This window comes from Ambystoma mexicanum, chromosome 9 (assembly GCF_040938575.1).
Source record: "Ambystoma mexicanum isolate Mex_15411 chromosome 9, UKY_AmexF1_1, whole genome shotgun sequence".
Lineage (NCBI taxonomy): Eukaryota > Metazoa > Chordata > Amphibia > Caudata > Ambystomatidae > Ambystoma > Ambystoma mexicanum.
In genome coordinates this window covers 515853812-515878636 of record NC_090931.1, presented here as the reverse complement: position 1 = coordinate 515878636, position 24825 = coordinate 515853812, and the positions used below count along the sequence as shown (strand labels likewise).

The following is a 24825-nucleotide window of genomic DNA, read 5'->3' as shown; positions in this document are numbered from 1 at the left end:
ACAGCTGTGTGCAGCAATTTCGACCACCAAGGGGACCTCTGGCTGAAGAAGATGATCTGGTTATCCCCACCAGGCTCAAGGGAAGACGACTCCGGACTGGATCTCCTCTTAGTCGTCGAAGGGTAGATAGCTCAGCACTGCAGCAGGGCTTCACAGGTACGGGGTAGTTGCAGCAGTCAACCTCTCCTCCACTTCTCTTCGGTTCCTTGTAGTTCCAGTGGCGACTCTCTGACTTCCAGCCCGAGAGACCTGCCTTTTATGCGCAAAACCCCTATTCACACAGCCTGGCTGTCAATCACCCAGCAGGGGGGTTGTCCAGCCCGGACAACCACCTCAGCCAATCATGAAAAAGTGTGACTTGGGTTTCCTAGGATACCCTGTGCAGGGGGTGACTACACCCCTCCCTCACATTCAGCCCACCTAGACACCCAGACGCCTTGAGGAGGGCTTCTAGGTAGGAGCCCGCCAAAAGACAGTGAACAAAGAAGGTTTGCCGCGCAAAGTAAAACACAAGGAGTTTAACAAAAAGAAATGGCAAATAAACCGCACCGGAGCCAAAAGAAAAAGGATTTGGTCAAGCGGGTTTAAGTTTGAGGCTAACACAATAGCCTACAATATTACCACGGTTATATAAGATAATCGCAGTAGAAATTTAGGGAAGATACCACTGCCACCAGCCATGTCTAAATGTTAAAAGAGTGAAACAATGCTCTAGGAGGTACAGATAAAAAGTTAACTCTTCCAGCATTCCATGTAAGATGGTGTGTACTGAATCTGTGGTTAAATTGTACTAAGTAAAGTTAATGGTAACTTTTCTGGGGGACAGTAGCCTCATAAATGGAGTCGGTGTGAGTCTGAACGACAACCCTGTGCCACTGCACAGAAGGTGCTGTGTGACACACACAAAGAAGGGGGCTAGTGAAGTGGTGTACTCCAGAGCCCACAATCACAAAAACAGGTAAAAACGCATAGCAAAATACAAGTAAGACTGGGGTAAAGCTCACACTCTTACCAAGTGGAAAAAAATAAGTCCAGAGATCCAGCAAAGCTGCTGAGGGACTCACTAGGTAAGGGAAATTAGCCATAGAATGAGAATTCTCCCTAACAGATACCTTTATGGCACCCATGTGTGGGGGTAAACCTTTGTAGCCGTTGTGTGTGTTTTGGGCACCTGTGTGTGGCCCACAGAGCAGAGTATCGGCTGGTGGCAGCTACATACTGACTTGGCAGTGGCTCTGGGGTCCTCCATTTTTGGGACACCCAGGCCCTGCCATAGGAATCAATTGATTCCTGATAGAAGGAAAGATGGCCACTGTGGCCTCTTGGTTCTATTGCCTTTTACCTTGTTCCCCAAAGTCCTGGGAAGCCCCAACTCTGCCCCTTCCTCCTGACTGGGTGTTGGGTTGAAATGCCGTATATGGCTCTGGGGCTGCCTCCTGTCAGACTGACTGGAGCCTTCCCAGAAGCTGTGTGTTTTGCGTACAACCTAGTAGTGGGACACGTATGAATGGAGTCTAAAGTCAACTCACATTCTGTGTTATGGGTGTCTGGTTTCTGTGTTTATGATACAATAAATGAGACAGCCCTGACTGAAACTGACATGAATGCAGTGCAGTCTGCTGAAAGACTGGGTGCTTATATCAATCCACATCGTTTGTTATGGGTGTCTGGGTGGAGTGAATGGCCCGAATGCCTCTGAGCCTGATTGGCTGCGTGCTATAAGGAATCCCCTTCTGCGTGATTGACTGAATGAGCCTGGATCAGCCAGAGTGAATGGGGAACAGATGTGTATATCTAGGGACCTCTCATTTATCAATCTGTTCAGAAGCTGAAGTCGAAGCAGATGTAAGAAGAAGCTTTTCCTTGAGGCCCAGCCGGAGGAGAAGTCTGCTGCTGCATTTCTTCATGTGATACAAAAGCTGCTGTGTTCTTCCAAGGACTGATCCAGAGAGGACCGGCAACTGAGACCTCTCCCTGAGCTACGAGGGAACATTGTGCAACCTGCTACTCTTCATCCAAAGTGCCCTGGAAGCCAGTCCTGTGTGCCTGCCGTCCAGAGAAGGGGTCTTCGCGAGTCCTGAAGAGGAGTGTCCGGAACATCTCAAGTCGAAGAAGTCCATTGGTGTCACCCAGGATCCGGAGGTGCGTTTTGTGACCGCTGGAAGCCGTTGCGGTCTACCACCCATAAGAAGGTGTACCCTGGCATAGTGCTGCTGGTCACCCGGAGCTGCGAAAGTTCCAAACTGCCTAAAAACATTTCAAGGGACATCCTTGCCATCATCACTGACCACTTTTTCCCACCAGAGAGAGTCCTGAGTCACTGAGTGCAGGGAAAGGCCCATCAGTAGGTTTCCGGCCACCAGAAGCTAACAAAGACGTCCAGAGGGTCCAGACTTGGTGAATGTCAGAGGTCCACTGCAGTGGTCGAGCCCATGTTGCCAAAAGCCGTCCAGAGGTCCTTACTGCAGCACCGAAGAACCTAAAATCAGAAAACCGTGATATTACTAAACCCGACACCAAAAGTGACCTATGCACCAGTCACCGCCAGAAGTCATTAAAGGGTTCCAGGGGCCTTACTCTCATCTGCCAAGCCTTTAAGGAGCCCACAGCAAGTTTCATCTTCACAGGACTTCTACAGTCGGAGAAATCGTCGACCAAAGGAGAGCAACGTGAAGAGTAAAACTGCTGCACCTCAGAAAGACTTTGGTTACATTTGTCTCGTGGACTCCGCATCCCAGTGGCTCCTTCTTCCAAGGGGGTCCATCCTCGGAGGAAATTGTAGAGTTAAACAGAGAAACTCTGCCATTTTACCTGCCAAGGCACCAAAGGTACTGTGCTGAGGAAGAGCATCTTCTAGCTTCAGGAGTCGTCCGGGGATCCCAGATTCATTTTGGATCCTGTTCTCCTGTGGCCTCTCAGGTACTTTGGGGTGGTAAAGCCTTTTAAAAGAAAGCAGAAGGTTATAGAACATTATTGGACTGGGCTGTAAAACACAAGATAAATTACTACCTAACGTTTCCCTTACAGGTTGCCAAGGCGGGGGCAGCGGGGGGGATCTTCAGACAGAATTGTGAATCTAGTCTAAATAAAGCATTCTGCCACTGTTCACAATTAACCTGCCTTTCTTCCCTATTCTGTGCTGACATACCTCACTTAAGAATTCAAATGCCTATTTAAAACTGTCTGAAGTTAGTGCATCTCTTACTGAATTTAAGTATGGTGTGGTCCCACATACAGTGTATATATTTGCCATTCTTTGAATACATATTTCCAAGTACAAAGTGTTATTATTTAAATGTATACATATTCCTCATTCTTATTTTATATAGAGAAGCTGTGTTATTACCCAACAGTGTTTGGACATTCCTTTGTGAGGGCTTTGGGGATTCACTGTACTTAAGAACCAGCCTGCATCACCTCTTGAAAGATTAAGCCTGGCTGCTCGTCCATTGTTACCAAATTGAGAGCCCTGGCTGGGGTGTTATGTGCCTTTACCCTACCATATAGAGGGCAGGAGTACAGATATCCCCTGCAGTCTTTATACTTGGCCTCAAGCCCTGGGACCGCATCTCTACATCCCTAAAACCACTCCACTGGCGCCCGATGACTGCAAGGATCAAATTCAAGACCCTCTGCATCATCCACAAGGCTTTCTGGGGGCTAGGACCACGCAATCTCCTACTTTCTCTCCCTAAATACCTCCCTGCTGGAGCCCTCCGCTCCTCTAACTCCATCTCTCTGCTTGTCAAACGCTTCTCCAAAAAAAAAAAGAGTTTGGGGCAGGTCTCCCTCTTCGGCTGGTGGCACTCTTTGGAACAGCCTGCCTGCCCCTCTCAAACTTGAGTCGGACCTCCTTAAGTTCCAGAAACTTCTCAAAGCTCTGCTTTCCTCTACCTCTTTGACTTGCCTGCTAATCACCCCACTGCTGCAGAGACTGGCATCCTGCACTTTCATGAATCTCACAGGTTACCAGGCCCCTGCCCAGTTGACACCAGCACCCCCCACAGCAATGCCCTTGCAGGCCCCCCTCCAGGTGGCTTTGTATCCCATCCTAGGGAGTCCTTCAACCTAGCACTTAGCCAGCAGCCCCCTCCCCTGGCACCCCTCGGCACTTGCCACCTGGGTTCTCACCAGCACTTGCCCATACCTTGCACCCTACCTATCCTCTCCCTTCCCTATCTGTTGGGCAGAATTATATGCAGTACACTTTGGGAACACCACACACAATTAAGACAAGTGACAGTACAAATTCACCTTTGGTACAAGCCTGTACTACACAGTAAAAGTGGTAGTGATGGCTGAGCAGGGAGACTTATCTCAAGAGCAAGTGAGCAGTATCAAATAGTTACACAAAGGACAGCAATTACTATGATCCAAACAAACACTGACTCAAGGTTTTCAAGTAAAAGAATATACATTTATTTACTCTTCAGTTGTATAACATTTCACTAAAGTAAAGCAGTTTAAAAATCACACTCTTAATACACCACAAGTTAAGCTCACAACATGAAGTAGGAGCAAAATGGCACTCCAGCAATTTAAAAGAGAGGGAAAGACAAAGTTAATAGAAATTAAACCAAACCAACAGGTAGGTACTCAGGGCAATTGAGCAAGAGGAACTACAGTGATAAAATCAAGTAAAAAAAGGCTTAGGGCCAAAGTCAATAGGTCAAAAGTCTTTTGCTCAAGATCACACGGTTCAGGGTAGTTCGCAGTAAAGTTTGTGCCACGAGTTCCAGGCGAAGTTGGTCAGCAGAAAAGTTAGCATTAAGAAAGGAGAAGGACAAGCCCTCGGATTGGAGAAAGATTTCACACACTTTCACAACGGCTGAACGAAACGAACAACCGGATTTGCATAGTACCTTAAAACGGAGAGGGAGCTGTAGCTGATGCGGACGTTCCTGGTAGTTCCTGCAGGCTCACGGTTCCTGAAGCGACTGTCGGACTGACAAGAAGTAGGAAGACTGGAGGGTCCTGCACTACCCAGGGAAGAAACCAGCAGCAGAGCAAAGCAACAAATAAAAGGTGTGCTCCTTAAAACCCAAGCAGGGTCCGACCTTCCTGGCTATCCGGCCCACTGTAGCTCTGTACAGCAAATTCGACCAGAGGAGGGGTCATGGCTTGAAGTGTGGGCGAACTGGTTGGTCCCACCAACTCAAGGGAAGAAGATTCCTGGAGGATCCTCTCTGTTGTTGGAGTTTGAAGATTCGGACCTGCAGCAGGGCTTCACCGGGCAGTTCAGTCGTTGTAGGGGTCCTCTTCTGTCAGCTCCTCGTCGGTTCTTTCGTTCCAGTGGCGACTCTGCCTTTCCAGTCCCAGTGACCTGCTTTTTATGCAGTTTTCCCCCATTCACACAACATGGATGTCAATCACACAGCAGGGTGGCTGTCCTGGCAAGGACAGTCACCCAGGCAATCAAACAGGAGTGCGACTTGGGTTACCCAAGACCCCTCCCTCACATCCTGCCTACCCAGACTTTCAGGCGCCTTAAGGAGGGCTTCTGTGCAGAAGCCAGCGAAAAGACAGCGAACAAAGGAACCAAACCTGGTTTGGCGCGCAGAGTAAAACACGAGAAAGACTTTTACAAAACGAAATGGTGAATAAACCCAGCCGGAGCCGAAATAAAATATATTTGGTCAAGCGGATTTATATTCGAGGCTAATGCTAATAGCCTAAAACAATACTATGGTTATTTAAGATAACCGCAGTATAAAAAATAGGGTAGTTACCACTGCCACCAACCAAGTCTTGATGAAAAGGGAGCGAAACAGTGTTCCAAGAGAAACAGACAAAAAGGGATAAGAATTAACCCTTTCCAATACTCAATGTAAGATGGGGTGTACTGGGTCTGTGGTTTAAAGAGACTAAATAAAGTTAATGGCAGCTTTACATGTTTCTGGGAGACAGTAGTCAGTCCCAGAAAAATGGAGTCAGTGGGAAGTCTGAAAGACAACCCTGTGTCACTGCACTGAAGGTGCTGTGTAACACACAAAAAGATGATGCCCATGGAGTAGGTGAGGCTCCAGAGCCCAAGGTCACACAATTGGTAAAAACACACACAGCAAAATACATGCAAGAGTGGGAAAAAGGCCCACACTCTTACCAGGTGAAAAAAATAAACCCTAGAAATCCAGCAAAGCTGCTGAGGGACTCATTAGTTAAGGGAAATTAGCCATTTTGGAGAATTCTCCCTAACAATCTCCTGCACTTCTCTTAATTGCACTTGCACATCTGAATGTCACAAGGCCAATTAGGACCACAATTGTATATTTACTGTTTTTGTCTTTATTTACTCCCCTTGCTCCCTCCCCACTTGTCTAGTGGTGCCTTGAAACATCATTGTTGTGTATCGTCGCCTAACAAATGCTCAATAAATAAACAAATGTTGTTATAAAGTTTCATTTAACCCAAAGCAACTGTAAAAAGACCAAATTAGGATCAAATACTCTTCCTGTTGCAACCACTGTTACTCTATGTCATCCTATTCAGAAAGACTGTTTATACATTCTTGTAATGAAAGAGGACAAAGAAATATAATACGCACAATTAAAGATTTGACTGATTCTTCTAAAAATAACACTACTGATATTTGTGCTTGTGTCTGCCTACAGTTGATAACCAGCACTGTAATTAAGAAAAACACTGTACCCCCTGATTTGGTGCAGTGATCCTTCGCAGTGCAACACCAGATCAGGAACAAGTTACTTACCTGTAACTGTTGTTCTCCAGCATGGGTCTGGCATGGATTCACCTGCTCATGAATATTCCCCGTCGTCAGGCTGGGAATCCTCGGTAAAGAAAAAACCAGTATCAGTTTCGTTTCTGATCTGTCTTTCGTAGTAGTAACCAATCACTGATCTCTGCGTCATACTGACCACAGCCAATGACTGCCCTCTACCCAAGCCCCGCCTCTGGCAGCCATCTTCAGATTTGGTAGCACGTGAAGTGGCAGTATGACCAAGTGAAGAGCCGCAGAGGGGTAGGCGGGAGGGTTCGCGTGTGAATCCATGCCAGACCCATGCTGGAGAACAACAGTTACAGGTAAGTAACTTGTTCCTTCTCCAGCATGAGGTCTGGCATGGATTCACATGCTCATGAATAAAGAATACATAGCAGTACACACATGCACAACCACGGGAGGTGGCAAAGGCTCAACATTGAGCATTACATCAAACTCAACATTAAGCAAATCTTACCTCCTCGCCAGGCTCACCTTAGGCGAACAGGTTGCGCAGCACTGCTTGGCCGACCCTGGACTCCTCCCTGGAATCCCGATCGACGCAGTAGAATTTCGTGTGCGTCGACCTCCACATAGCAGCCCTGCAGATGTCCAGCAAGGGCACACCAGATAGGAACGCCGTGGTAGCTGCGACCGCTCTGGTGGAATGGGCTCTCGGACGGCCAGGCAGCGGTCGGTTTGCCAACCGATGACAGTACATGATACAGCCGGAGAGCCATCTCGAAATGGAAGCCTTCGAGAGAGCCTTCCCCTGATTGACAGGTCCAAAATTCACAAAGAGTTGTGACGTCTTCCGAAAACACTTTGTGCGGTCCACGTAGAACTTCAGCGCTCTAGCCACATCCAGCGAGTGCAAAGTCCTTTCAGCCGGCGACGAAGGCGACGGGAAGAAAACAGGCAACACCAAGGGTTCGTTGAGGTGGAAGTCCGACGGCACCTTGGGCATGAAGGAGGGGTGCGTCCTGAGCACTACCCTTGTGTCGTGAAAAGTCAAGTACGGGGCCTTGCAGGAAAGGGCCTGGATCTCTCCCACCCGTCGTGCAGAGGTGATGGCCACAAGAAACGCTGTTTTCCACGACAAGAACTTCAGCGGAGCAGAATGCAGAGGCTCGAACGGAGGTCCCATGAGCTTGGTCAGCACCACGTTGAGCTCCCACGCCGGGGCCGGAGCCTTCACCGGCGGGAACGATCTGAACAGTCCCTTCATGAACTCTTTCACCAGACGATGAGACCACAAAGACGTCCGCCCTGTGGTTCTGGTGTATCGTGAGATCGCAGCAAGATGAATCTTGATGGACGCGTGCGCCAGTCCAGCCTTGGCCAGCGTCAGTAGGTACGGCAGTACTTGGGGAGCCGTAATCCGTAGAGGGTTAATCTTCTGTGCGTGGCACCAGACAGAGAACCTCTTCCATTTGTGTCCGTAGCACTTAAGAGTTGAGGACGCCCTGGCCTTTGCAAGAACCTCTCTGCAGTCGGCCGGTATGTCGTATCCTCCAAACTCTTAACGCTGCAGGAGCCAGGCCTGCAAGTTCAGCGACTTCAGGTCGTGATGGAGGATGGCGCCTCTTTCCCTGGAGAGAAGATCCGCGTCCCCTGGCAGCTTGATTGACGGGGACGCTGACAAGTCCAGAAGGTCCGGGAACCATATCTGCCTCGGCCACGCAGGTGCGACGAAGATCATCCTGCACCGTGACCTCTTGAGCTGGTTGATGAGCCGGATCAGCAATGGCAATGGAGGGAACGCGTATAGAAACAGGCCCTCCCACGGGAACGAGAAAGCATCGCCCATGCTCCTCGGCTGGGGAAACCTGCTGGCGAACCTCCGGCACTTGGAGTTCGTCGCCGTCGCGAACAGATCGATCTGGGGTGTGCCCCACCGTCGGAAGAGGCGGTACATTAGATCCTGTCGTAGTTCCCACTCGTGGCACGAGCGCAGCTCCCTGCTGAGTGAGTCGGCGATGGTGTTTTTTATCCCTGCCAGATGAAATGGCACCAGAAACATCCCTTGGGCGACGGCCCAATGCCACAGATCCTGCACCTCCCTGGACAGGGCTGGGGACCTGGTTCCGCCCTGTTTCCTAATGTAGAACATGGTGGTGGTGTTGTCGGTGAAGATCCTCACCACCTTGCCCTTGAGGAACGGAAGGAAGGACTTGAGGACCCAAAACACTGCACGGAGCTCCAGGACGTTGATATGGAGGGACTTCTCCGTCGGGAGCCAAAGGCCTCTCGCGTGCAGATTTTCGGTGTGCGCTCCCCACCCTTCCAGTGGTCACTGTCTCCTGATGGCCGGGGGTCTGGAAGTCCATTCCCACCGTCAGATGCGCGCGGGTGCCCCACCACCGGATCGCTCGTCGGAAACTCTCATCGAGTGTGATCCTCTCCTCGAAGCTGCCCGTCGTCTGGATCCAGCGCACATCCAGGAACTCCTGCAACGGGCACATCCGGAGCCTGCACAGGGGGAGGAGGTAAATGCAAGAAGACATCATTCCGAGGAGGGACTTGATGGACCTCACTCTGGCCGCGTCCGCAACCAGCATCCGCTGCACCTTGCCCGAAATGGCCCTCGTCCTTTCCTCCGACGGATAGGCCAGAAGCGAGACTGTGTCGAGCTTCGCTCCCAGAAACAGTGCGTCTTGCGCGGGCATCAGGTGGGACTTGGCGTAGTTTATGGAGAATCCCAGGTCTGTGAGAAGTTGGACGGTCCTTGCCGTGTGCTCCACGGCGAGCTCCTTCGTCTTCGCTCGGATGAGCCAGTCGTCCAGGTAGGGGTAGACGTGGATCCCCTCTCGGCGCAGCTGCGCCGCCACAGGTGCGAGGCACTTGGTGAACACCCTGGGTGCCGACCTCAGTCCGAAGGGAAGGGCTCTGAACTGATAGTGACGCCCTTGGACCACGAACCTGAGAAACTTTCTGTGTCCCTTTAGGATGGGAATATGGAAGTAGGCATCCTCCAAATCCAACGACAACAGGAAATCGCCCTCCTCCAGCTGATCCAGGACGTGTTGGAGGGTGACCATCCGGAACTTCTGTGCCTTGATGAATTTGTTCAGTCGTCGTAGGTCCAGGATGGGACACCATCCTCCCGTCTTCTTCTTCACGAGGAAGTATCTTGAGTAAACTCCGGAGCCCCGAAGCCTCTTTGGGACGAGTTCGATGGCGCCCTTCCTGAGCATCGCCTTTACCTCCAAGAGAAGTTGAGGGGCGTGATATTCTTTCCTGGCCACAGGGGGGACGCGCGGGCACCTCTATAGAAACTCCAGCGCGTGACCCTGGGCTAGGGCGTCCAGCACCCAACGGTCGGTGGAGATGGACTCCCACACGCTGACGAAGCTCGCCAGCCGGCCTCCCACTGGGGTGCTTCGGTGGGGGCCCGACCCCACGGCTGGTTCAGTCCTGCTTCGACGAGGCTTTGCCGCCTTGACGACGACGGCGGGGACCGCCTGACTTGCCTTGTCCCCTGTAAGCTTCCTGCGACGACGAATGGGCCGCTTGACGGTAGGTGGAAAATCTGCCGCCGGAACCTTTGGAGGCGCCCTGTTTGCCTCCGCCGCTCCGAAAGGGCGGCCGCCGTTGCTGGAGAACCCCGAGAGCCCGGGCTGTCTCCGTGTCTGCCTTGATGGCTTGAAGGGAGTCTTCCACTGTTTTCCCAAACAGGTTGTTTCCGTCGAACGGCATGTCCAAGACTCTGGTCTGCACGTCCTGACGGAAGTCAGTAGCCTTGAACCATCCACGCCGCCCAAGGCACACGCCGTTGCCCAACTGGCGAAATCCAGTGTCAGCGATGTCCGTCGCAATCGTAATGGCGTGGTCCGACGCCACCTCTCCTTCCTGCAAGATTTCTAGGGCATCCGCCCTCTTGTCGTCCGGTAGGAAGTCCAGCAGGGGGGCCAGTTTGTACCACAACTCCCTGTCGTAGCGGGCTACGATAGCCAAGGCGTTGGCCGCCTTAATCGTCGTCGCTGCAGACGAGATGACCAAGCGTCCCATCGTATCCAATTTCTTTCCCTCGCCGTCCGGTGGTGAGGTCGACGTAGAGGCCGCGCCCCCCCCCGCTTTCTTCCTGGCCGCCGCGGAGACGACCGAGTCCGGGGTCGGCTGTGCCCGAAGGCACAAGGGGGCCGCGTCCGGGACCCGGTACTATTTCTCGTACCGATCCCTTCTAGCCGGCGTCGCGGATGGGTTCTTGAGGAGGGCGAGGCCCTCATCCCAAATATCATCCAGTAGAGGTACAAAGAGGACCGTCTTCCTCTTGGCCTCGCGCCGTTGATAAAGGAAACCTTCCTTCTTCTTCTCTTCCGGGCAGAGCTGGAAAAGCTCGGATGCCCTGGCGATCATGGAGTGAAATGATCCAATCTCGTCGGGCGGGGAAGCCCGGGTGGGAGGCGACGACGGCAGATCCTCGTCGTAAACGTTGTCGTCCGTACCCGTCGCGGCCGTGTCAGTCCCCGTATCATCCCCACGAGTCGTGGACGGGGAGGAGGGCTGAACAGGGCGCGATGGCTGAAAAGGAGGTGGAGGATGAATCCTTCTTCTCTTAGGGGGAGGGCTCCCAGAAGGGCTTGGCTCCGGGTCCCCCGTCGGGAGCGGCTCCTCCGCTGGTGGTAACGGCAGTTTCGTCCTTATCTCCGAACATAAGGACTGTATAGCCAACAAAATGGCCGCCGAGTTGCCTTGCGGTACTGGTTGAGGGGATTCCGACGGGTGGTCAGGGGCCCCATCGGCACCCTCGACGTTATCGTCGTCTCCCACGTCGGGGTCCCTCCCGACGGGCTGGTCTTCTTCCACGCCAACGCGTGGCTTAAGACTTCGATCATCTCTTCCTCAGAGGTTGAGGCCGAATCCACGATGACCTCCTGCCCCCCCTTTTTCTTCTCCGTCGGAAGTTTCACGGGGGTCCTGTCGATGGGCATAAAAGAGGACTCCCTCCGCGGTGGCAGGGAGACTCTGAGCCCCGAGGTCGCCACCACTGGTGTAGCCTCCACAGGCTGAGCCAGGGCCGCCGCGACTGTCTCGGTAGAGGCCTTGGCCGGATGGATTAAGGCTTTCACCACCTTAGGTGCGCTCACCGCCTTCTCCTTGGGGGGATGGTCACTGCCTCGCTCTCCCTCCGATGGGGCCTTCGAGCTCGCCCGGGGCCTCTCCAGGAGCTTCGCCGGGTGCTCGGCCTTCCTCTTACCCGAACCAGAGCGTTGGCTCGTGGTTGATGGTGCCGGGGAGGATGCGCCCTGCCTGGCGCCCGTAGAGCCCGACCGTTCGGCGCTCCCGGTGCCAGCGGACTCGCGGTGCTTGGCCTTGTGTTGGAGCCCCGTCGCCGGGGCGTCCTCAAAGGTCTTAGAAGACTGCTCGGATTTCTTCTTCTTCTTCTCGCCTGACGGGCTCCTCCCTTCCAGCCAGTTGGCGAGACGTTGATGGCGGTCCTTCATGGTCCGCTCCGACATATTGCCGCAAAACGCACAGTCCTTCTCCACCTGCGTCTTGTCCTCATGTAGGCAGTACAGACAAAAGGAGTGTTCGTCCTCCTTAAAGACATTCTGAAGTTGGCATCCAGGGCAGACCCTGAACAGCTTTCCGGGCGTCGAGCTTCCCTTCTCCTGGGCCATGTCCGAGATGGGCCTGAGAAACTTCTGGAGTCCTCCAAAAGCACGGCTCGACGAAATCTTCACCCTTGGGGGGCGTAGACGAATCCGACACGGGTCCCCGATGATCGGATGAAGAAACGGTGGAGCTTGAGGCTCTTTTGACCGAAAATTCGAAGTTTTTGAGAAAGAAACGTGAAAAAATAGCACTAACGCTCGAGAGCAATAGCACGAGGATCCCAACACTTGAACGTGCGGTAAAAATCTGAAGATGGCTGCCAGAGGCGGGGCTTGGGTAGAGGGCAGTCATTGGCTGTGGTCAGTATGACGCAGAGATCAGTGATTGGTTACTACTACGAAAGACAGATCAGAAACGAAACTGATACTGGTTTTTTCTTTACCGAGGATTCCCAGCCTGACGACGGGGAATATTCATGAGCATGTGAATCCATGCCAGACCCCATGCTGGAGAACTTGCACAGTATCATCTCTATCAGAAGACTGAATGAGCACTCTGGATCAGTGTACAGAGAGTGGGATATTTTCGCTCTTGCATCTTGTCATTACCTTAAGGGGCTTGATGTTGGCATTGGATCCATTCTTGTAGATCTCATTCATTGTGCGCTGAAGAGCAACTGCTTGTTGAGTCAGGTATTTCAGGTACTCTGAACTCTCCTTTGTCTTTTCATTTTGCTCCCCAAACTGTAATTTCAAGGCAAAAGTGTCTGATTTAGAAGTGCTGACTTTTACAAATAAACAACAATTTGTTACACCCTGAAGTAAGCAGAAGCTCTTAATATTAAATAAAAACACTTCTCTTGACAAAAGATACAAAATAAAGAAGCAAACTGGGGTAATTGAAGTTCATGAGATGACATGTTATGAAACTCCACTGACTTGGAAATGTAAATATAGCAATATTTTGCGGCACTGCTCACAATCAATATTTCACTCTTCAAAGAACCTAAATGAGTACTTTAAAAGTCCCATGATAACTCTTTATATTTGAGATCTGTTTATTCAATGAATCTTGGTTTGACTCTGCTTACGTTCATTAGATGCTTGCTAATTAACCTTAGGCCAGGCTTTATCCTGAATCCTCTTATTACTCATTGGACATTTGGCAGGTCTCGCTAGAGTTAGTAGTCTGCATTACTCATCATAGTAACTTTATCACTCAAGTTGGGAAGGTAGCCAACCAGCCCAAAGCCTTACTTCCTGGCAGAATCATGTTAATCATCATGCCTCAATGAAATACTCCAGTCGTCACACAACTCATATAGAACAAATTAATTACTTTTGATAATGTTCTTTCTGATGGAAATCATTTTCCGGCCACAGATTCCTCATCTTTACAATAGGTCCAGGTGCCACTGGAACCATATATCTTTTAAAAGCCACCAGGATGCCTATCAGGGTGTCATGTGTGTCACTGATGGCGAATTTGATGTAGCTGAAATATTTATATGACATACATTACTCGCCGTAATCATATTTCTGAATATTTTATCTGCTTAGATTCACATGCTGTGCTTATAGTCCGACATCTAGTGGTAATCACAAAGTATTGCATCTTATTTACGAAGATTGAAAAGGGACGTCAACCACGGGAGTGAATTTAACACTTTCCCTAACGTGACGTGTAGTGTACCCAAAATCCTTCATGCGTCGAGGTCCCATTGGTTGTTTTTGTTCTGCTGTGAGGGAGCCTTTTGAGTACAGAAGAAAGAAGGTCTAAGACGTCTATGTTCCTTCTACTCTTGGGGGGAGGAAGGTTGGGCTCATGTGATTCTAAGCAGATACAATCATCAGAAATACGATTATGGTGAGTAATGTATGTCTTTTGATGCTTTTGAATCAGCTTAGAATCACATGCTGTGCATAGACTAGCGACCAGTACCAAGAGATGGTGGTAGGATGTGTGAAGAACAGTAGCAGAGAGATGTCTTTGCACCACTTGTCCCACCTGAGAATCAGACCTAGAGTGTATGTCTAGGCAGTAGTGTTGGGTGAAAGTATGAACAGAACTCCAAGTTGCTGCTTTGCAAATACAATCTAGAGGAACATTTGCAATGAATGCTATGGTAGCCGCTGTGCCCCGAGTAGAGTGAGCTCTAGGTGTAAAGAGTAAGTCTCTCTTGGCCAGAGTGTAAAACAGTGTGATGCATTTAACAATCCATTTTGAAAAAGCAAATTGAGAAACAGGATCCCCTTCTCTACCAGCTGCAACTGAGACAAAGAATTGTTTAGTCTTTCGCAGAGGTTTAGTCTTTTCAAAGTAGTATACTACCGCCCTCCTAACATTTAGTGCCTGGAGGCTTCTTTCAACTGATTTAGTAGGATTCTGAAAGAAAGTAGGAAGTTTGATAGATTGGCTCACATGGAACTTTGAATTTGGGTGCAAAACCTGGGTGTGTGCGCAAAACCAATTTATCTTTGTGAATAGTCAAAGGGGTCCTGAACCATGAGAGCTTGTAGTTCGCCAACTCTTCTTACCGAGGTAATGGCCACCAATAAAGCGGTCCTGTAGGTGAGGGCCTTAAAACTAGCCTTATGCATCGGTTCAAAGGGAGGACCCATTAACCTTGTGAGAATAACATTCAAGTCCCATGCGGGAGTTAGGTTGGAAATAGGAGGGTGTAGTCTCTTTACCCCTTCCATGAAGTCCTTAATCACAGGAATCTTCCACCATGAAACCAAACTCTGAGATGTGGTATAGTCAGAAAGGGTGGCATGATGGACCTTTAGAGAATAAAAAAACGATTCCTGAGTCTAAACAGTGTGCTAGATAAAGGACTATATCTCTAGGCAAAGAGTCAATATGGTTGATTTTTTAGTATTTCACCAAAATGACAAAATGTTTCCACTTGTTGGAGTAACAATGCTTGGTGTTAGGTTTCCATGCTTCTCTATGTATGTCCATACATCATTGAGGTAGTTGTAGGTGCCCAAACGCTGACTTCAGGAGCCAAGCTGCTAAATTGAGTGATTGGGGGCACAGGTGCAGTGTCTGCCCTAGGTCTGGTGACAGCATGTTGTATGGGCAGGGCAGTTTCCTGAGAGGAGAGACTGACATCCTTATGAGATGAGAGAAACGTGGCTGTCAGGCCCAAATAGGATCTTCCAACACCACTACTAGCAGTGACTCCGACAATGCCGGTACCTCCAACAGCACCAACCGAAATAACCAGCCCCAGCCTTTTCATGGGAGGGCAGGAGAACATGCAACTGGCAACAAGGGCCCCCGAGAATGCAGACCCGCAATTGGAGGGGTCCCCCTCAGAACTGGTGATTCCGGTTTTCAATCTGTTCACCCACCATCTTACTGAGCCAGAATAACAAGTTACTTCTTACCTTGTAATGTTCTTTCGATGGGATGTTCCTCCGACGTATTCCTTATCGTAGATATCTCTTTCCAGCTTTGCTGGCCTCGGAAATTTTTTCTCTAGGGGCGCTGCGCGTCGACGTCCGCCGAGTTGATGTCCCTCGACAGCCACCGTATCGACATCGACGTCATCCTGCCTATAAAGGCCGCGCGCAGCGTCCGTTGCTCAGTTCCGTTTTGTAGCCCACAATAATTCTTTCTGGACTACACTAATCACCCTGAAGGAGCGTAAGCTGCAACAACAAGGGAAGTAGTACTGCGGGGATGGATGGGAGGGTCGATAAGGAATACGTCAGAGGAACATCCCATCGAAAGAACGTTACAAGGTAAGAAGTAACTTGTTCTTCGAAGGGATTGTGTCCTCCGAAGTATTCCTTATCTTAGATAGGCTTCCATAGCAGTATTCTGTTATTGGAGGTGGGAGTACTGACTTCATGCTTCCTCTTATTGATGAATAGAGTGCAATACTGCCCTTCCAAACCTAGTCTCTTGACTGGAGGAGGAATCCAAGTTGTAAAACCGTGTAAAGGTATGGACGGAAGACCATGTGGCAGCCGCACATATGTCTCTAACCGGCACTCCTCTTTTGAGGGCCGATGAAGCTGCGATACCTCTGGTCGAATGAGCCCTAAATTTTTGGGGGGGCTCTTTTCCTGCCAGTTTATAACATTCCAAAATGGCTAAAATGATCCATCTGGAAATGGTCTGCTTAGTTATCGGTAACCCCAGCTTGTGACCTGCGTAGCCTACAAACAGCTGGTCTGCTTGTCTTATCCTAGCCAGTCTACTAATGTAAAAACTTAAAGCCCTTCTTGGGTCCAGCCTGTGTAACCTCTCTTCCTCTTTCCCCGGATGGGGAGGAGGATAGAAATATGGAAGGGTAATCTTCTGAGTGATATGAAATTCAGAAACCACCTTTGGGAGGAAATTAGGCTTCACTTGCAGAACAACTTTGTCTTTGTGAAAGATTGTATGAGGGGGTTTACAAGAAAGAGCTTGTAACTCTCTCACCCTTCTAGCAGATGTAAGTGCTACTAATAAAACAGTCTTAAGGGTAAGAAATCTTAACGAACAAAAGTGGAGTGGTTCGAAAGGTGTGCCCATCAGGAAAGTTAGGACTAAGTTTAAATCCCATAGGGGAACCTGGAATGGTCTTGGGGGATAAACGTTAGTTAACCCCTTTAGAAACTGTTATTACCAAGGGTAACTTGAAATAGGATGGTTCTTCCGCAGTGCGCTTAAAGATGGATAGCGCTGCGAGATAGCCCTTGATGGTGCCAACTTGAAGGCCTGAATTCGCTAAATAAAGTAGGAAGGACAAAACCATTGGTGTACCACATGAAAAGGGATCGATATTCTTTTCTCTACACCAGCTGCAAAATCTGTTCCAACGGCAGCGGTATAAAGATTTTGTTGTCTGCCTTCTTGCCGAAAGCAACACCTCCATAACATCATCAGGGAGGTCCCAATCCTTGTACCTCAGCCTTTCAGAAGCCAAGCGTGAAGGTTGAGGGTTTTGATGTCTGGATGGAGAACCTGACCTCCCTTCTCTGAGAGCAGATTCTCTCTGAGTGGAAGTCGAATTGGAGGGCAGATGGACAAGTCTAGAAGGTCCGGGTACCACGTTCTCCTGGCCCAATCCGGGGCAATTAGGATCATGGTTTTCCGGAATCTTCTCAACCTCCTGATCATTTGAGGAATGACAGGGACCGGTGGAAACGCGTACAGAAGCGGAAACTCCCAGTCCACTATGAACGTGTCTCCCAGAGCTCCTCTCGGGGGAAATTCCCTTGAACAGAACAGATCGCACTTCCTGTTGACACTGGTGGCGGACAGATCCTCCTGAGGGGTTCCCCAAAGGGCGAAGATCTCTTGAAGGACTTCCTGAGCTAGTTCCCACTCGTGGGAGACTGTGCTCTGCCTGCTCAGAGCATCCGCTGTCAAGTTCTTCTCTCCGGCTAGGTGAACTGCCGATAGAAAGATTCCTTCTTGGATTGCCCAAAACCAGAGCTGCATCGCCTCTCTGCACAGAGGTAGTGATCCTACGCCTCCTCTTTTGTTGAAGTGATGCATGGCCACTGTGTTGTCCATCATTATCAGGACATTCTTTCCTTGTATAGATGGCAGAAAAGCCTTCAGCGCAAGTCTGATAGCCCTCAGCTCTAACAGGTTGATATGTAGTCTGGACTCCGATGGAGACCAACGACCGCTGATGGTCAAGTCGTTGGCGTGGGCTCCCCACCCCGTGAGTGAGGCATCCGTGACTACTGTTATCTCTGGCCAGGGTTGCCAAAACTGCTCTCCTTTCAGAATGTTCTCCTGACAGGCCCACCACTGATGGTCTCGAGCCACCCTGTCGGGAACCTGAAGAAGATCTGTCATTCTCCCTGAGAATTGTGACCACTGAGTTCTCAGTGCCCACTGGAGGGATCTCATTCTCAGGCGAGCCTCTGGCACTAGGAAAATGCAGGATGCCATGAGGCCTAGCAACCTCAAAAAGTCGAAGGCTAGGAGACGTTGGGCATTTTGAAACTTGGTAACCATCTGTAGAATATCTTGAGCCCTCACCTCTGGTGGCAAGGCTTTTCCCAGGGAAGCGTCCAGGATCGCTCCGATGAACTGGAGTCTCTGCGATGGTATCATTTGTGACTTCTTTAAATTGAGGGAGAAGCCCAGTCTGTGAAGGGAGTGGCAAACATGATCTAGCTGGATCTGAGCTTGTTCCGAAGATACAGCTCTGATCAACCAATCCTCCAGGTAGGGGTAGACGTGAATCCCTTCCCTCCTTAGACTTGCAGCCACTACCGACATTAACTTGGTGAAGACCCTCGGGCAGAGGTCAGCCCAAATGGCAGCACTCGAAATTGATAATGAGAGTTGCCAATTGCGAACCTCAGGTATTTCCTGTGTTTGAGATGGATTGGCACATGGAAATAAGCGTCCTGAAGGTCCAGAGATACCAACCAGTCCTGGAACTGAAGGGCCTGAAGGATCTGAGAAAGAGTTACCATCTTGAATTTGTCTTTCCTGAGGAATTTGTTCAATTCTCGCAAGTCCAATATGGGTCTCAGTCCTCCGTCTTTCTTTGGAATGAGAAAGTAAGGGGAGTACCAGCCCTTGTTCCTCTCCGCTACAGGTACCAGTTCTATGGCACCTTTCTCTAGCAGGTCTAAAATTTCCTGCAAGAGGAGCGGATCTGGAGCTTTTTGAGAGCTGATCTCCGGTGGATGACTCTGAGGTATGCGTAGGAGAGGCAGGCAGTAACCTTGTGCAACTGTCTCCAATGCCCAAGCATCTGACGTGATAGCCTGCCATTCCGCCAGATGTTGAGTTAACCTGCCTCCTACAGGTGTCTTGTGAGGGAAGTCCTCAGAGTGGTTTTGGGGCGGCTGATGCAGATGCCAGTAGTAAAGAGGCACCTGCTGTTGCTGCGGCTTTTGAATAACTACCCCGTCCACCTCGGGTAGTTCTTCTTTGCCCCCTTTGAGCCGGTCGTCCTCTACCTCTTCCGAATGCGGAGTAGAAGCGAAAGGACTTGCCTCTCACAGAGGTTCCTGTGGGACGAAAAGGTGTCTGACGGATTGCAGCGCCTAGGGATTTTGCTGCTGCCTTTGATGTTTGCAGTTTTTCTAAACTGTCATCCGCCTTTTTCCCAAACAAAGAAGAGCCATCAAATGGCATGTTCAAGAGCCTGGCTTGCACATCTGGGGCAAAACCAGACTTTCTCAACCAAGCGAATCTCCTGGTTGTTGTACTTGGCGCCATTGCTCTGCTAATACTGTCAGCCAAATCAATGCCCGTCTGGAGGGATTCGCACATAGCATCTTTACCGTCCTGTATGATATTTAGGAACGCCTCCCTTTCTTCTCCCTCCGGGATGCAGTCAGCCGCTGTAGAAGCACACTCCCAAAGTGTATGGCTAAATCTAGCAAGGGTGCAAGTAGCATTAATAGATATTAACGCCATGCTACATGCCGAAAAGACTTTCTTAGCCATAGCATCATATTTTTTATCGTCCCTGTCCTGTGGGACGGTAGGGTAAGCAGTCTTGATGTCAGTAGAAGATGCTGCCTGTACCACCAGACTTTCTGGGGATGGGTGTTTGGACAAAAACTCTGGGTCTGCAGAAGATATCCTGTATTTAGTAGACAGTTTTTTATTTACTGCCGGGACGACATCTGGGGTTTCCCAGTTCGTCATGATTTTCCTTTGAAGAGCTTTATGAAAAGGTACTACAGGATCCTCCTGTGGACCTTTATCAAGAATATCCGTGAGGTCATCCTGTTGGAAAGCCTGTGAAGGTGTTGACCACCCCATAAATTCTGTGATCCTGGCCATTAAGGCTCTATAAGGGGTTTCAGCATGCTCCATCGGGTCTGGCCTAGCGAAGTCCACCTCAGGGGAAGTGTCTAAACCACTTGCCTCATGTAAGGAATCATGGAGTTCCTTTAATCTGCGTTCCTCTGAGGATAACTCCTCTTGAACTTGGGTTGCAGATCCCTGCAACTCAAAAGTCTCTTCTTGGTCAGATAGTTCTCCCTCTTCCATAATTGAGGACATTGTTCTCAATTGGTCTGAACTCACAAAGGGTGTGAAACCCATATCCAAGGCAGAGGGTGCCAAACTTGTTGTATTCGGCCTCGAAAACGTCGATGTCGTCGACGCTGACGTCGAAGGCTTCGAACGTGGCGTCGAAAACAAAGGCGGAGGCCTCGAGGTCCTCGATAGAATTGGAATTCTGCTTGAGGATGTCGACAATCTCGACGACATCGTCATCGAAGACCTGGGAATAGCCACTGGGTGCGCCGCAACCGTGACTTTCCTTGGCGTCGACGCCGGTGTTGAGGATGGCGTCGAGTCGACAGACCCGTGTGTTGAAGGTCCCTTCGACAACGGCGTCGAAGACACCGACCTCGGCGTCGACGGAACCTTCGTCGACCTGGTCGACGGACCCTTCGAAGAAGGATTCGAGGTCTTTGCTTTACTCAAGGGTTCGTGACGCGCTCGAGAAGCTTCCTTCGCCGGGTACTGCGACTCGCGGCGTTTTGGACCTTCGGGTCTTTCGACCAGAGCATCGCTCTCGGCAGTCTTCGAGGGGGTCAAGGCCGCTTTCTCGAAGACGCTCATCATATTTTTTCGGAATTCCTCCCATTCAGCCAGGGAACTATGTTTCGTGGGGCAAGGGATTCTCTTAGGTGAAACAGAGGAAGAGGACGAAGAAGAAGGGGATCTTCGACGTCTCCTCTTCGAGTGCTTCGTTCTCAAGGAGTGATGGGACCCGCTTCGAGACCTGGAGCGCGAATGGTGATGAGGAGACTAATTTCTCGACTTCGTCGAGGAAGAAGAAGCTTTAGAAGTCTTACCTTTTTCCAGCTTCAACCTACGCTCCTTCAGGGCCTTAGCTGTCATGGACATACAGTCCTCGCACTCCGAACAATGGTGTTCAGCTCCCAAACACCACAGACAAACTCTGTGAGGGTCAGTCAGCAACATCTTTTTTCCACAGACTCTGCATTTTTTAAAGCCGGACCGAGGGGTCGTCGGTTCCGACGAGGAAGCCATCGAGTATGGATCGAATATCTCGAGGAAATTGGATTAATTCTCTACGAAACTGAGCAACGATATTCCGAGGCACTGAGTAAGCGCGGAAAAACGGAACTGAGCAACGGACTCTGCTCGCGGCCTTTATAGGCAGGATGATGTCGACATCGATACGGCGGCTGTCGAGGGACATCAACTCGGCGGACGTCGACGCGCAGCGCCCTCTAGAGAAAAAATTTCCGAGGCCAGCAAAGCTGGAAAGAGATATCTAAGATAAGGAATACGTCGGAGGACACAATCCCTTCGAAATCAAAGTTCTAAAAAACTGACTCAGTTTTGTCCCAGTGACCATAGCAAAGGACTTTGACACCTAAATTGAATTACAAAAGTTCTTTTGCCTTATTCGCCTAAAATATTTCTTTAAAGATACATCTGTCTCAACTAAAGAACCTAGTATCACAGGTCTTAAACCACCTTTGAAAAGCAGAATGGTCCACCTAAAGGAAAGGTGGGCTGACACAGGGTCAGTTGTAACCATTGAATAATTCTCAACAACACAAATATAGTGTTAATTTGATTAAAGCTGCTACAATGGACTCGTTTAAGTAAGTGTGTATATATATATATTGTTAAAAAATGTGCATTTGGAGTTAGAACAAAGTGTTACAAAATAATTTTCAAGAGAACATAATTTCATTTGAGGCTTTACATGTACAACAAATTCAACCTTTGTGATTTATTATACATAGAAAAAACTGAACATTCACTTCATTTTCAATGTAAACCAATGTCCCTCAATATGGAATCGTAAATTTGTACGACGCGTTTCGGGACTAGCCCTTCATCAGGTACATTTTCCAATTTAAATTCTGTAAATAAACAAAATAAATCGATATCAGTTTTGATTTGTTTTCAATCTTGTGCGTTTAGTAGCTAATTCGATTTTGAAAAAAAAAGGACTGACCTGTGTCCTTTCTGTGTCCATTTGTTGGAAAATATTCGATAGAGTGTGGTACCCTATTGAGTTATCTGGAGCTCAACACTGTGTTGCGTTGACACCTGGTTAAAAATAAATGTCTTACTGACATTTGTCATACTTCAGTTTTCTAAAACGGTGAGTGAGACACAGTCGCTCAGCAATAAGCGCTGGGTCGCACTCCACGGTAATCTTATCCAAATTCACAAAGTATAGAATTCTATCTACTCACCGTCTTCACGTTGGTTCTGGACTTAATGGTGTGTATTAGATTGCACGTGTGGATGGTTAACTGGTGCTCTCTTCAATTGATTTCAATTAACATGATTTTTGTTTGCTGCCTCCATTATATATCCCATCTGTGAAATGGTTGAAAACATTCTTAGTTCGCTTTCTGAATGTCATCATGCAAATAGCATTCTTTTAAAATATGCTGTGATGCGATCGAGCCATCCATTCTATGTCGACTTACTTGCTGAATTCCGTATGAAATGTGTAAATCACGCTGATCGTCTTCTTTGAGTCTGTGTTGGCGCTCTGAATGTTGATGTTGCGCTGCCTTCTATTCTTTAGCGTAGCGTTCGTTTGTCCTGTTCAAAGAGCCGGCTGACAGCTTCCATGTACTCTAAAAGCCAGACGCGAGTGCTCACTGTGTGTTGCTCTTAATGGTGACGTTGTCCGGGAAACAGTAGTGGTTCATGGGTAATGCAGCTTGCATTGTGTTTCTTGATTGTTCCGGGCGCCATCTTGGAGTGTTGTCATATCTGATGGTATTCGTCCAGTGAATGAACTCTTTCCTTAATCTACTATCCGTGACGATTTAGAAGTTTGTTTGATCGTTGATACTTTGATTTTTCTGATTTGGGTAACATACATTTCTAATTTAGAATTTTTATATTATTGTCCAATTGCGGGTCAGTGAAGTAGCGTTGTTCGTCTCGTAATAAAATGTGTTCTAATGCATATCTCGTTCTGTTTGTTGGAAAAACCACATCTAGAGTGTTAGTTTCTTATTTTTACATCAGATTGTGATTTTGAGTATTGGATGCCAGCTAGCAAAAATGTCAATCAAATATTTATAAAGTACCAGTTTTCAGAAAGTATACCTTGTGACCATTTAAAGATGACAACTCATATCCCAGTCATGTTCATTCCTGTCGGGTGCATGGAGTTTAAATCGGTCAATCCAAAATAATTCTCGCTGTAGTAACAACTTTTCCATATTTCCTCCTCTTCTTGACAGTGTTGCATGTTCCAAAATGATAAATCTGATTTGGGCTATTGAGTGTGATTCAATCAAGAAGTGCTGGGCTACTAGGGAGCGGTCATTTTTTTATCTAATGTTTGATTTGTGTTCGCACCAGCAAATTTTCGCTTTTCTTGTTGTCATTCTTACGTAAGAGATTCTGCAGGGGCATTTGATCCCATAGATGATAGTTTTAGTATCACAAGTTGATATGTGTTGTAGTTTAATCTGATATCCGCTGTGGGGGTGATTGATGTATTCTCCCTTTATTAAGTTGTTGCAATTGTTGCATGGGAGAGTTCCCTTGTGTTTTTAATTTATGGTTCTTTTTGCTGAGAAATCTGCTCTGATTAGATTGTCTCGTATAGATCTGCTTTTGCTGTAAGCAAATAGTGGTGGAGTTGGGAATAATTTTGCCAGGGTTGGATCTAATGTCAGAATTTTCCAGTCTTTTTCCAAAATCCTCTTTATTTTCTTGCTCTGGTTTGAGTAAATTGTCACATACACCAGATTGTCATTTTTTTCTTTTCTTTAGGGCCTAGAGCTTCTCGTCTTTGGATTTGTGTGGCTTTATTTGCACACTGTTTAACTGTCTGGTGATGGTATCCTATGTCTTTAAATTTTTGGGATAAATCATGAGTCTTGTTGATATAATCACCGTCGTCAGAGATAATCCTCTGGTATCTCAAAAATTGACTCAGAGGAATACTGGAAAAGGTGTTTTTCGGGTGAAAACTTCTAGCATGTAGAAGACCGTTTCTGTCTGTTTCCTTCGTAAAAATTGTGGTCTGTAGTTGCCCTCTTTCATGTAGACTCTTATATCTAGAAAGTCAATTGACGACTTGCTGACTTTTGAGGTAAATTTAATACTGGGAGCCAATGTGTCAAAGTTAAAAAATGCATTGAGTTCTTCAAGGGTGCCATCCCAAATGCCAAATAGTTCATCTATGTACCTTACAAATAATTTGAGATGTTTATGCTATTTATTATTGTTGATCCCGTTTCGCTCTTCCAAATATGCCATATATGTGTTGGCATAAAGTGGGCCTGGCTTCTCTTAGACATGCCTTGAAGCGTGCCTGGCTCTGCACCCGAGGTTCTGAGTGGAAGTCTATTTCCCACCAAAGCTTCTGGTTAGCGGCTGCTAGCATGGCATCTGCATTGGCCTGACGCAGGTGCATGGAGGTGTTGGAGTAGACGCTTCGTCCCGTACGCCTCCAAGATCTTCTCCTCTTTGCTTAGCAGCGCTGAGGACGAGGTGACCGAGGACGACTGAGGCTTAGAGTAGAGCGACGCCGCAGCAATCACCGAAGAGGGCGGTTGAGGGTGCACCGACAACAAGAGTGTATCCCCCTCCAT

At 48.7% G+C, this 24825-nt stretch overlaps 1 protein-coding gene across 1 annotated transcript in view; it reads right to left on the bottom strand.

The window, feature by feature from the left end:
- Positions 1 to 24825, bottom strand: part of LOC138488230 (clustered mitochondria protein homolog) — a 255153-nt gene that overhangs the window by 75380 nt on the left and 154948 nt on the right. The window contains exon 3 of the mRNA XM_069615065.1: positions 12886 to 13020. Coding sequence (XP_069471166.1) covers positions 12886 to 13020 — 135 coding nt within the window. The remainder of the gene's footprint in view (positions 1 to 12885; positions 13021 to 24825) is intronic.